Source organism: Anolis carolinensis, chromosome 6 (genome assembly GCF_035594765.1).
Source record: "Anolis carolinensis isolate JA03-04 chromosome 6, rAnoCar3.1.pri, whole genome shotgun sequence".
Taxonomy (NCBI): Eukaryota; Metazoa; Chordata; class Lepidosauria; order Squamata; family Dactyloidae; genus Anolis; species Anolis carolinensis.
This window is the reverse complement of record NC_085846.1, coordinates 75,389,608-75,403,628: the sequence shown is the minus strand read 5'-3', so window position 1 is coordinate 75,403,628 and position 14,021 is coordinate 75,389,608. Positions and strand designations below refer to the sequence as shown.

Sequence of the window (14,021 nt, the reverse complement as noted above, 5' to 3'; positions counted from 1 at the left end):
ATGTCTGCGGTGATGAGCCTTTCATCGCTCCTCTGCTGCAACATCCATTTTATCAGAATTTTTACCCTCCCACGTGCTGCTTGGCCACGTTTGCTTTGCATACATAAATCCTTGCTTTGCTGACCTCGGAAGGATACTTCTCTTTTATTTTGGGTTAGTTGTATATTTCATTTAGGCTGTTATATTTAAGAAGATGATTTCATTTCACTCCATTGGCTAAATCATCTCCAAAATAGATCATTTAAAAACGTGTATAATACTAGTCTACAAATCTTTGTATTTAATGCAAATATTAATAAAGAATGCTGGTAGGATTTTTTTTAATGCAGATAACAGCTTCAGTATCATGGAGGTTGATACAGTAATGAGAGTAAGAGGAATCAATGAGAGATGTTAACCCACTCTTCTCTTGATGTGATCTTTAAACAACAACAACAACTCTCCAGAGTTGTTGAACACCAAAGAGGCATTGTTTTAGCCTATTACATTATTACAGGTCTTCAGCTTCATTGTAAGCAAGCAAAATGCACAGAGTAAAAGCATGCACAGAAAAAAAGAGACTGTAGGTGGCACAGTCAAAGGTGCATCTCAGTACATTATGCAGAGTTTGTTGTTTATACCTTTTGACATTTTACAGCATTCATTGTAATAAATGATGTCCTTGGTTGAAGTTGATCTAGAAGCTTTAGATTTCTTTTAAGTAGCCAAGAACATCCATTATCTTCAAAAGTCAGTTCAACTGACTCAGCCATTCACACAATGGATTTTCTATAAATATTATGAAACCAAATGTAATAACAAATGTTCCCAATCATATGAGATACAATCGGTCTGAGTTGCTGCATCAAAGAGATTTTACAATGGTATTATAAAAGGCATCAACTCACATTGGATTTAAACCTATAGAGGAAAAGAAGTATAATATTTACTCTTTCACTGGGTGATGGAAAGTTCCAGGTGATCTCTCAGTTGCCATGATGTTTCTCCTGGGGTTGAAGAAATGGGATTGGTCTCCTAGCTGGTTGCAGAAGCCAAAATGTGTCTCTCTTCTATTGTAAGAAAATATTAAAAGACAAAAATAGCTATCCAGTGCATGCTGTGTTTTTATTAAATGAAAATATGGAGAAGACAAAGAAAAGTAAATTATTTCCATATGATGAATAGAGAAAAGTTCTCTTAATATTATTCATGATTTTCATTCGTTTCCCTTTTAAGCTGACCTAGAGATAGAAATGATCATTTCCATGTGGTCCTTTCAAAGCGGGTTTGCTGCATTGATTAAGGGAGCTATACAATAGAGTATGCGAATAAGGTGTTTATTGAGTAATATTGCCTTGGGAGAGTTACATGAAATATTAAATAATATGCCCCGGGATAGATTTATTGAAATAATGTTAAACATAGACCTGACATTGATGAGTCAGATAAAGTAATGGCAGCAGATTCTGCTGACAAATGGCAGAAAAGTGGGAGGCATGAATATCTGTTTTGGAAAGTAAAAGAAGTTTCACTTTTATAATGACTATAGTAAAACTAATACACATGTGTGCCCAGCCCTCTTGTTGTAATTATCTTCATTGATTGGATCCTTGTGTTCATTCTCCTGGAGAAACTCCTGTATTTTTACTTTATATACAGTAGAGTTTCGCTTATCCAACATAAATGGGCTGGCAGAAAGTTGGATAAGCGAAAATGTTGGATAATAAGGAGGGATTAAGGAAAAGACTATTAAACATAAAAAAATTATGATTTTACAAATTAAGCACCAAAGCATCATGTTTTACAAAAAAAATGACAGAAAAAGTAATTCAATGCACAATAACGTTATGTAGTAATTACTATATTTATGAATTTAGTACTGAAATATCGCCATATATTGAAATCATTGACTACAAAAACACTGACTACTAAAAGGCAGACTGCGTTGGATAAAACAGAACATTGGATAAGCGAAGGTTGGACAAGTGAGACTCTACTGTAACCCTGTTGTGGGAAAGTTCAGCTTAATGTTACCTTTAGTGAAAGAATTGAAGCTTAGTGTAGACCAGTGTTTCCCAGTTTGTAGATTCCCAGATAATGTTACAGGTTTCTGGGATTTGGAAGTCCAGCAACATCTAGAGACATCAACTTGTGAACCACCAATGGAACCACCTTATATTGCTTTGCGGCCTGAAAGGAAACTGAAAAATTATGTTCTCTTTGAAAAATTTAAGCAACTTATCGAGTTGGTTAGTATGCTCAAGTTGATGTTGGGCCAGCTCCCTTCTTCCAAATGTGCCTTTTTAATTCATTTTTTAAAAAAGCCAATCTACTCATGAGAGAATATATCTTAATTATATGATTATTTCAAGTAGTTGGGGGAACCTGTACCATATTTGATATATACCCTATTTCCCCTAAAATAAGACATCCCCAGAAAATAAGACCTAGTAGAGGTTTTGCTGAATTGCTAAAATATAAGGCCTCCCCCGAAAGTAGGACCTAGCAAAGTTTTTGTTTGGAAGCATGCCCATCGAACAGAACACCAGAGCATGCAGGATTGATAAATGTACATACCATATACATGGAAATAATGGTAGTAATAAGAAATTCTTGATAGGATTCACAGTTTGTCTGGTTATGCTGGTTTGTGATGACATTTTTTTGTTCGACAATAAATGTGAATTCTTCTTCATGGAAAAAAAGACATCCCCTGAAAATAAGACCTAGCGCATCTTTGGGAGCAAAAATTAATATAAGACACTGTCTTATTTTCGGGGAAACACGATATATATATATAATTATTTAGAGGACATCACCTTTTGTATATTGAGAACTCATGTGTTGGGAGAGTGAGACGTGGGAAATAAACTTAGAATTTCTTTTTAGGAAATAGGCTCTACTCATTCATGTATTTCGTGCTTTTGCAAAGGGAATTATCCAAAGCTGTGGTCTTGGAAAGCTAGCTTAATGAAGAGGCTTTCTGCCACATTACATCTCTTCTTGGCATCGTGCCAGAATGCTAACCTTATGGCTCAGCTCTAAAAATAAGATCCAACCGGTGTGTCTTCAGTCATTATGTCTCTTTTTAAAAAAGGATATCTGTACACTTTTCATCAGAAGTGCTCCAGATCTTATATGGAAATCGATATGGAAATTAAACAGTAACAACAACTAAGCAGAGTGTGATCAGTGGAAAGGCAGCACTTGAGATTTCATTATAATTAGCTTTGCCAGCCTTGCATAACTCTAATCAGAATTTCAGTTATACAACCAAGACAGTTTGTCCACTCCATCATAAACAGAGTGCCTGTTCCCAGAAGGATCATAGTAGGACTTTGCAATTTCATCCCCGCTCACCCACCCCTTGGCCGGTATGTGTATGGCAACTGAGCAGAGGAATAGAGCTCGCCAGGCAGAAGCTACTATGGTCTAGTGATTGGAATATTGGACTAGGACTCTAGGAAACTAGAAATTGAACTCCTGCTCAGCCATGAAGACCCATTGGATGACCTTGGGGAAAGCCATATTCTCTCATTCTTAAAGGAAAGCAGTGGCAAATCCAATGATAGTGTCACCAATCACCATCCATTTGAGTCAACATAAAAGCACATAGTAAGTACTAATACAGTGTTTACAGGCCTCTCTCATCCCCTTGATGCAATGGCATAATGAGTGTAACACACAGTTATTTGTTTCTATCTAGATACTTATTTGCCATCCCTGGCTAGCATGTTGTAGTGCTTTGAGTATTGGACTATGGCTCCATCTACACTGACTATTTAATGTAGTTGGAAGCCAGCTTCATGCTGCAATAGCCAGACAACAAATTCTCACAAAAGCACAGAAATGAATGCTCTTAATGTAATCATTTGCACAGTGAAACCATTTTCTTCAATACCAGTTTGAAATTGCATTAAATGATCAGTGTAGATGAGGCCAAAGGTTCTGAAGACCAGAGTCTGAATTCTTGCTTAACCCAGGAGACCCAGGGAGCTTCCAGACAGCGCCAAAATGCAGGTTGTAAAACCGGGGCAAAAAATCTTGGGATTTGACAGCAGGTCCTCACATCTTCCTTTGAAGCCAATAAAGATGGAGGGCTGACAGGGGACATCTGGTGGAAGTTTCTCTTTTTTTTTTAAATTATCTTCAAGATGCGCTGGACATCATTTGCGAACATATGTATATCTTAATGTGCACACAAGCAGATTTCTTATTCCCTTTCCTCACCCAACTCTGTTTAAGCCCTGTTTAATATTATACAGATCAAAAGAAAGAAATGGTTTCAGTTGCTTTCCAATTGTGCTTCCCTTGAGCCACGTGTGTCCATGGATCCTTTTTTGACAGCCTGACCAGCTGTTTCAGGCTTTTGAGATACGCACATGCGCTGGAGCAGTTCACATGGAGGGGGGGAAGAGCACACGTTTTTCATGATTGCAGGGATATACAGGCATGCGAAGGTGCACATTTTTGGGGCAGAATCGGGTTTTAAGCACACATTTTTAACATGTGCTTTTCAGCTGTTAACCCGATTCTGCCCACACTTAGGCTAAAGATCTTTAGCCGCCCCCCCCCCCCCAATGTGTGTGTGTGCATGTGTGTGTGTGTATATATATCGATTACTTCTGGGTTTTAGGCATGTGTAGAAAGGCCCCCACTGATTGACTTTGGGCAAGTCGCACACTTTCAGCCTCAGAGGGAAAATGGTAAGCCCCATCTAAATAAATCCTGCCAAGAGAATGTTCATATTTTCACTGTAGCATTACCATGCATCAGAAACAACATGAAGGCAAACGGCCACAACAAAAACACTGTCCAATAACCATGATAAAAGATGTTTTTAAAAAGAAGTCTAAAATAGAATAAACCACAGCAGCATATTAAACATATTGAATTAAACCAGCAGTGGGTTTGTGTATTGAATTTAGTAAGCACTGAAGGATTTAATGATCTTCCACTGCCCATTTTCTGGGGAAACAGTGCCACAGCAGGGCACCACCATTGAAAAGGACCTGTCCCTCTGGTACTAGTTGGACAACTGTGACCTTTCATATGTTATTGGACTACATCTTCCAACCATCTCAGTCACCATAGCATATGTAGAGAAAATATGGGAGGTGCACTCCAAAAATTTGTGGAAGGGCCATTTGTGTATACCTGCTTCAGTAGCTAGAAGAAGAGTCAGAAAAAAGCCCACGAATAGATACTGATGGCTGTACAGGCTAAGCATCCCTTATACAGAATCTCAAAATCCAAAACACTCCAAAATTCAAAATTGTCCACATGGGTGGCCAAGATAGTGGCACATTTGCTTCCTGATGATTCAATGTTTACAAACTCTGTTTCATGTACAAAATTATTTAAAAATATTGTATGGAATTACCTTCAGATCATAGGGAATTACATACCTTTAGACTATGTGTACAAGGTGTATATAATAATAATAATAATAATAATAATAATAATAATAATAATAATAATAATAATCTAAGAAATCTCACAAAATTTCACATCTGATGTACATGGATGACCTGAAACTGTATGGGAAAATGGAAACTGAAATTCAGTCTCTGACCAACACTGTCCGAATTTTTAGTACTGATATCAGCATGGAGTTTGGTTTGGACAAATGTTCGAAAGTGACATTGAAGAAGGGAAAAACCATTGAAAGCAAGGGCATAAATATGCCTAATGGCCAAACAATAAAGTGTCACCAGCCAGAGGCCTATAAATATCTGGGCATATTACAGCTGAACAACATCAAGCATGAACATGTGAAGACTGTAGTCAGTAAAGAATACACACAAAAGGTCAGAAAAATTCTCAAAAGCAAGCTCAATAGAGGCAACACCATCAAGGCCATAAACACCCGGGCCATATCTGTCATAAGATATACTTGCTGGCATTATAAATTGGACACAGGCGGAACTGGACAACTTGGACAGAAAAACAAGAAAACTCATGACCATTCATCATTCACTGCACCCTCGCAGTGATGTTGACCGGCTATATCTGCCTAGAAGATCAGGGGGCAGAGGACTCTTACAAGTAAAACAAGCAGTCAAAGAAGAACATGCCCTGGCAGAATATGTAAAGCAAAGTGAAGAACCTGCTTTGATTGAAGTCAAAAATTAGAAACTCCTCAAAGCAGAGCAGACAAAAAAACCAGTACAAGAATTCTTCACATCTTGCTTTTGAGTGGACATGCAAAGGATTGTACTGATACTGACACATAAAAATATTCTGAGACTGATTTGTAAAAGTTGTACCTGAAACTCCTACAGGCAGTGCCTAAGGATAGTAAGCATTAAATTAACTCCGGGATTCTATCTTGGCATCCCATATCTGTAACAGATTGTTTATTACAGCCACAGAAATGGCTTTGCTTCAATATCTATGAGGATATTCTTTGAATTTTCATGGTGTATGCCTAATTTTGGGATCTGGAGCTAAATGGAATTGCACATGTCCCCTGGCAAAAAGTGCAACTGAATGCAAACCTGCTTTTACTGTGGATTATAGGCTTGGCTAGTCATTTGACAGGCACTTTTAATGGAGTAAGGAAGACATGCAAGAGAAACACACTGACCTACTTTTCCTCTCCTTTCCTTCCCATCTTTCTTTTTCTTCCCGCCACATCTCTCCAAGCAAACAAAATGTTAAATTTAAGAACTCCTTGGGAAATTAACTGGAGATTTAGTATGCATTGCATACTTCTTTCAAAAACTGGAGGTTTTCTGGGGTGGCACTGGAATTCAAAGATAATCCAAAATGTTTATTCCCCCTGGGAAAATGAGCTGCTTTTCAGAGTTCTGTCCTGCTTTTCCAGCTGCTTCCATGAGGAGCAATATGCTTCAAGTTTACTGAACCAAATAACATATTTGTGATCTAAATATGTTTCTGTAGTATTTTGAGTTTTTGGCATTTTGGAGTTTGGTTTCTTTTTACATATGTGCTAACAGAGTAGTTTTCATATCTTTGTTAGGTCTTTAAGCTGAACCTATTCCAAACTATTAGTAACAAACATTTATTAATAAAATATGTGAAATGTTTCTAAAAGTTGAAAACTCCTCATACTTAGATCAAGTATTTGCCTTAAGTTCCATTTTGGTATAATTATGTTCTTCATGCTCAATTTAAAAACAACAACAATATTTTTTACGGTCCATAGACCCATCAGTAAATGAACGGTCATTTTGAATTCTCCCATCTCAGGAGAAGTTTATTGTACAAGATACATCTGCATCGTTTCAAATGATATCCCTATCAGAGGTTAGTTGCTTCCTCAGCCTTGCAGCCTTGGTACTTGTCCTTTAAAATATATCTAACAATCCTCTGCAGGGATGGCTGGTCATGCAGGACAGGATTGGATATAAAGTTGGCTACATTGCACTATGTAAATGAAAAATTTAAAAACATGTTTCTGGGAGGACTGCACACCATGTGGCCCATGGGCTGGAAGCGGTCTTCACAAAGCTTTGGTGTAGCCAGTAGAGGCTCTGATGGCGCTTCCAGACAGCACCAAATCACGGGTTTTAGTCAGGGGCAAAAATACCAGGACCTGAGAAGAGGTCCATATACAGACCTGTTGGTCCTGGAATTTCTGCTTCCATCGTCCACACTCTGCTTTGTCCTGGGATTTTGCAGCCCCCAAGATGGCTGCCGGGGGACGTCTGCCAGAAATTTTGGTGTTTTTTTTAAAAATAAAAAAACTTTAAGATGCAAATCATTGTATACGTTCCGTTGGGGTATAGAGGGTATGTGGCCATCCTTGCAGACAGGTTTTGTTGTGTACTTGTGGCATGGAACAGCAGGGAGATGTTCCTGGGTTATACGTGTCTGTTCCTCATTGCTTTTATCATAAAAACCATGGAGAAAGTTGTGTACATGCCAAAAATTTTGTTTGTATGTCACAAACTTCATTAAATGTGTGGAGGACAAAGTTTCTCTTACCAGGATAAAGTTTTCATCCTCTAGTCAACTGTTGCCATGTTTTTAGTATACAACCAATCAGGAACCGACAGGTATAACCCGGGAACACGCCAATATAAAAAATCCCGTATTTTCTGAGTGTAGGGACATACAGAGATTCGAATATCTGCATCTTCTGGCCAGAATCTGGATATTCCCGCACCTGAATATCTTGCATTTTTTGGTCTTTATAGCAATTGCTTCCACATTTTCAGGGGACATCGCTTGGCCACCCTCCATTTTGAAGCGGGAGCTCCTGGGATAAAGGTACTGTCTGGACGGGCCCTGAGCCTAAGCCTTAGAGAAGGAGGTCACATGCAACACTACAGCAGAGTAACAATTGAAACTTGTCATTCTATGCGGTTTTCTTTTTCTGTGCTCCAAAGTTACCAAACAACTTGGGGAGGTTATTAGATTCAGGCTAGAGTAGTGGGGAGCAGGAATGAAATTTTAAGAGGTATTGGACCTTTTTTATGAGGGGGCATGGAATCTTGGACTCCAGGTTATTTTAAAATTCACATTAGATTGGCCATTTTAAAGGGAGAAGAAGGTGGTAAGAAAGAAGCGCCTCAATTCTCGCCTCCACCACTCATAGAATCATAGAGTTGGAAGAGACCTCATTGGCCATCCAGTCCAGCTCTTCCTTTTTCGTTGCCTCCAGGTTGTCTCTGTTGTCTTCATGGCGAAACCAAGTTTCTCCTTCACAAATGAGGGACATGAATGGTGCACAGAGTTGAAACTTTTTCCCTCTGGAGAAAGAGACAACAGAGGCAAAGAGAAAGGAAGGGCAGCGGAGGCAAGAGCCGGGGCCTGTTTTAATTTCAGCCCCTTACTAAAGTTGAGTCTTCTCACTTTCTGGAATGCAGGAAGGCCTGCTGCTTCAAAAAAATAAATATTAGAATTGGAGGAAATGTGGCATATCGTTCTGTTGTTAAGTAGACTTAATCTGTGTGATTTCTTTGGGAAGATGGGGAAAGATGGAGCAGACAAGCTGGCTTTGAGAAGCAGAAGAATAGCTTGGTTTGGGAACAATGGAAGAGGAAGAATGACGAAGAAAAAAGAGGTAGGAGGAAGTAGTTTCTTTGCTTAACAGGAGGTCAGGAATCTAAAACAGACAGAGCCCTTACAGAATGCTATGCCTTTTAGGCCTAATAGACCAATGATCTCCACCATGGACCTGTATAGAAGGACTTTAGATGAGGATATGCAAGTGTAGTATGACTCTGGTCTGTAACTATTGTGCTAGTTTTTAGATCTGAATGAAAAGTTATTTTTAGATCTGACAGTTGAGTGCCCCTATAGACCTGCATGAAGCAAGTCACTCAAGACTCTTTGGGTGGTCTTTTGGGGGTGGGGGTAATGTATTGACTCCCTTCAGTAACTTTTAAAAACTTAATTATATTCTGGACTAGATTCAATTTTATTTTATTGTGTAATGTACAGTTACTATATAATACTGAGCTGGATTGCAATGAGCCCCTTTGTAATTCTTCAGTGTTGCTTATACTATAATTTACTCCTTCGTTTACTTCTCTCCTGATTCACCTCTCTCTCTCTCTCTCTCTCTCTCTCTCTCTCTCTCTCTCTCTCTCTCTCTCTCTCGCTCTCTCTTTTTTCTATCCTGCATTTGAATGCCCTCCTCCATCATGTTTGGTCACATATTTTGAGGATTTTTGGAAAAGTTGGAATTTCCAGGGAGAAGATAAACCTGTTATAATTCATGTCCTGCTAGCCTTTTATTTTCCCCCTTTCTTAATGGGAAAATAGCCCTTTAAATGGAGGACATCTTGACATAGAAAATCATCTTTTGTAAATAGCCTACTATGACGTGATACTCTCATAATGTGAAAATAGGAATTTTTAGGAAGAAATAGGAAAGAAGGGAGAGTAGAGAGAAAGGAAGAAAGAGGAACATTGAATACATGTCTGGACAGAAGGTAAACTAGAGTTTGTGATCTTGTTGTATATTGTTGGAAGACTCATTATGGAGTTTGCAGAATGTTCATCCAGGATATTAACAAACCCACACTATGGCCCCATCTACATTGTCCTATAATGCTGTTTGAAACTGTGACCAAAAATGTGACTAAAAAGTGGTATGGAAACACATACAAAACTAGAAGTGTCCTAATAATTAATTTCAAAATTAGCTGACATATTTGCATTTACTTTCAAGTTTAGTTTTTAGTTTAGTGTGAGTGATCAGAAAACATGTTTAAGACAAGATAAAATAGAGAAGCTGCTGAGAGCTTTTTGTTCAGTTGTGCAAATGTTCAGTTGCTTCAATTCTTAATTTGAATTACCTTATCTAACCAGACAAATTGTATGCAAAAATTGTTTGGTTCAGCTGCAGAATCTTACTTCTTGGAAGGGTATGCTTAAAAATAATATAAAAACAAACAAACAAAATGCTAACATCTATTTTTATTCTTGATTATTCTGTGTCTCATATCTATGAATTGTTCTGCACCTGCGCAAAGTCATTTGAGACCATCTAGAACTGCAGTGTGTTTTCATAGGAACCCTGTCTCTTGTCAATACACATGTCAGGGCAGGTTTCTTGCTCTTCCCCTCCAATCCTTTTCATCTATTGTATTACTAGGGACCTGTGGTTTGCCAAGAAATCGTAATGAGACTTCATCCCTCACAGTAGAACAGATGGCCAGAATTCAAGTTTGCACTGGTGGGAATTCATGGGCTAAATCTACTGAGAGAACTCTGGATGACTTGCACTACATTGGCAAGATTCTTGCAGTAGCAAGCATCGTGGAAAGTCGAAAGAAACCATCTCTGCTCTGGCTCCCATTATGCTCACTGCTTATCTTTTAGCCTCAACATTTCCCATTGTAAAATATGAGTATTAAATGGTTGCCTGTTTCCATCTCTTTGTACAACTGTGTTAAGGTTTTAGAACTCAGATGTATTTTCTACACAGAATGTTTGGCCCTTTATCTCATGGGATGTAATAAAGAACTGATTTATTCCCTTCTACCACCCACTGGTTTTGTGTTAGATTCTGGTTAGTAGGCTAGTCCTTCTAGTAAATGAATATTGTAGATTTTGCTAGTCAAAAATTTTCTGGTTTCTAAAACGTCGTGCTAACAATTCTTACTAGAGTTTGGGAAATTCCTTTTTAGACTGCAGCTCACAGATTCCATAGCAGTTGCTATAATCTATACTTTGTTTTTGTTACCTTAAAAGATAGATTCCTGAAATCCTTTTTCACATTAGAAAAAGGATCTAAAATAGTGAATTGATAGTCAAGTTCATGTCTGTTAAGTTTTCAAGCAGTGCATGGCGAACAGGCTTTAACTGTGCAAAGGCAGTTCCAGTCACTGCCGCCACCTGGGCTTCCAGATTGAAGTCAGAGTCCAGGATCACCCCCAGACTACAGACCTGAGAGTTCAGGGGAAGTGTAACCTCGTCCAGCTCAAGTTGCCATCCTATTCTCAGATCCCTCATATGCGAGACAAGAAGTACTTCCATCTTATTTGGATTTGAGTTTCAAGTTGTTTACCCTTATCCAATCCATTACCACCTCCAAGCAACAGTTTAGGTGCAGGGCGGCTTCCTTGGCATCAGGTGAAAAAGAGTAGTAGAGTTGAGCATCATCCGCATACAGATGATACCAAACTCCAACACTCCGGATGATCTCTCCCAGCGGTTTCATGTAGATGTTGAAAATAATTGGGAGTAAGGGTGATCCCTGCAGGATCCCACAGTCCAAGTGTTGTGGGGTCGAGCAGAACTCTCCCAGAACCACTTTCTGAGTATGGCTCACAAGAAAGGATGGAACCACTGTAGAACAGTGGCTCCCAGTCCCATCCCCGCAAGTTGCACCAGAAGGATGCAATGGTCAATAATACTGAATGCCGCAGAGAGGTTCAAGAGAACTAGCAAGGGCACATTCCCCCTGTCTAGCTCTCCATGTAAATCATCCACCAAGACGACCAAAGCCATTTCTGTCCCAAATCCCGACTGAAGCCTGATTGAAATGGATCTAGATAATCAACTTCATCGAGGAATCCTTGTAGTTGTCTGGCCACCAACCGCTCCAAGATTTTATTAATGATTTGACACAGGCCTGTAATTGTCAATCATGGTAGGATTAAGGGATTGTTTTTTTCAGCAGTAGGTGCTGTGCGGACCTTGCCTTGGTGGAGCGAGGCATTAATTAACTCCCTTATCCAAAGCATGCTCCCCTTGGCTTGTTTTATTAGCCAAGAGGGACAGGGGTCAAGAATGCAGGAGGTGGCCCTAACTTCTCCCAGGATTCTGTTGGCATCCTCAGGTACGAAAGTTTTTAAAAATCCATAAGAACAGGACCAGATGGTGCCATGGCTACATACACTGGATCTGTAACAAATCCGACTGATCTGGGAGGCAGAATAGCAGGCAAAGTCCTTGCAGTGTGAAGTGGAGTGAAACGTGATCTTCTACTTTTGGATTTAGTAAACCCCGCATCACTCTAAACCACTCCAAGGGTCTATCTTTAGCAGCTGCTATAGAATTAGAAAACATGGAATTCTTCGCAGCCTCAATAGCCTTGCTATATGCCTCTTAGTGATTCCTGGTATTTTGATAGTTGGAAACACTCTGATGTTTTTGCCACTTGCACTCTAGTCTCCTCCCAGTCTGTTTTATCACTAATAGCTCTTTGGAGAACCAAGGGGCTAATTTAGCTCTGCATCTGAGAAGAGGATGCTTCAGGACAATCATATTGACCACCCTGACCACCTCTGTATTCCAGAGGTCGATCAGAGCCTCAATAGGATCACCTACCCTGGTAGCTGGAAATTCTTCAAGGGATATCAGGAATCCTTCCAGATCCATAAATCTCCTGGGGTGGACCATCTTAATGGGTCTGTCACATCTGTGGAGGTTAGGGGTCCTGGTAAGTCTAAACCTGACCAAAAAATTGTCTGACCATAACAAAGGAACCACCAAGAGTTCCTCCACCTTCAGATTCCATCTACCTTCACTCTGAGTTGCAGAGATCAGGTCAAGAGTTTATCCAGCCTTATGTGTGGGGCCAAATATCACTTGGAATAGCCCCCTAGGCAACTTGTCCAATTGTTGGGAATTCTGGAAACTGAAGTCCAAAACACCTGGAGGGCCACAGGTGGTGCAGGCCTGCCATAGGCTCTTGGCACTTTGACTTGCCTATGTCTGATTCTTTGGATTCCAGATTTCTGGCTTATCTTCTAACCCCACAATATTTAAGAGGATAAAGATACCCCATGTCCTCAAGACTACTTGAAAGGTATTCCAAGATACCCAAATAAGTGCTGATGCTGTTAAATGGCAGAAAAATAACATGGAAGAATTTGTTCTGAATACCTGATAGACCTCCTTGGTTTCACAAAAATTGTAATCAGAATGGTTTCTGTATTCAAAAAATTCTACCACTGTAATTCTCAACTTCTCCAAACTCTGAAAACCAAGCAACCAACCACAACAAAATCTTGTTGCAAAACCCAAATTTAGGACATGGGCATAAACCTTGAAAAAATAATGTAGATATTTAATGTAGATCTTAATTTGAACATGGATTTTTAAAATACAAAATTAATGACATACAACCTCATTAGATGGGCTACTTTGCTCATTGTACGCCACTTGTTCTCCCCTTTCAAGCACAGAGCCCATTACACAACGCAGTGTACTTCCGGCTGGGCTCCCTGCTGAAACGGGAGAGCAAGTGGTGCATGCTGCTGCTGCAGCAACACAAAAGCTTCATGTGCTGCCTTCGTAACAATCATGGGAAGCCAGGTAGTGGACGCTTCCCCACATTGGATGAGATCCCAGTTAAGTCAGGCAATGTGGGGGTGACAGGTTCCCCACATGTCTAGGCAGGACCCCATGGATTCACCACAATGCATGGTGAATCCATTTGGCAATGTGATAAGGTCCATAGCATCTGGTAAAGGACCATTCTCTGTGCCTGCCAACCAAAAAATGAGAGAGTTGGGTGTGCTGTGATTTTTACAAGCAAATGCCCCATATGTGGTGACTATCTATTTGTGTTATCTGTGATACACCTTGCCAAAGTAGTAAGCCAATGTCCAGCT

General features: G+C 39.6%; 1 protein-coding gene across 6 annotated transcripts in view; it reads left to right on the top strand.

The window, feature by feature from the left end:
* Positions 1 to 14,021, top strand: part of rarb (retinoic acid receptor beta) — a 436,563-nt gene that overhangs the window by 383,140 nt on the left and 39,402 nt on the right. For 4 of the 6 annotated variants that reach the window (XM_062957200.1, XM_062957202.1, XM_062957203.1 and 1 more), the window contains one exon: positions 8,918 to 9,013. The exons of the other annotated variants lie outside the window; for them this stretch is intronic. In XM_062957200.1, the coding sequence (XP_062813270.1) occupies positions 8,918 to 9,013 (96 nt within the window). The remainder of the gene's footprint in view (positions 1 to 8,917; positions 9,014 to 14,021) is intronic. 6 annotated transcript variants of the gene reach the window in all.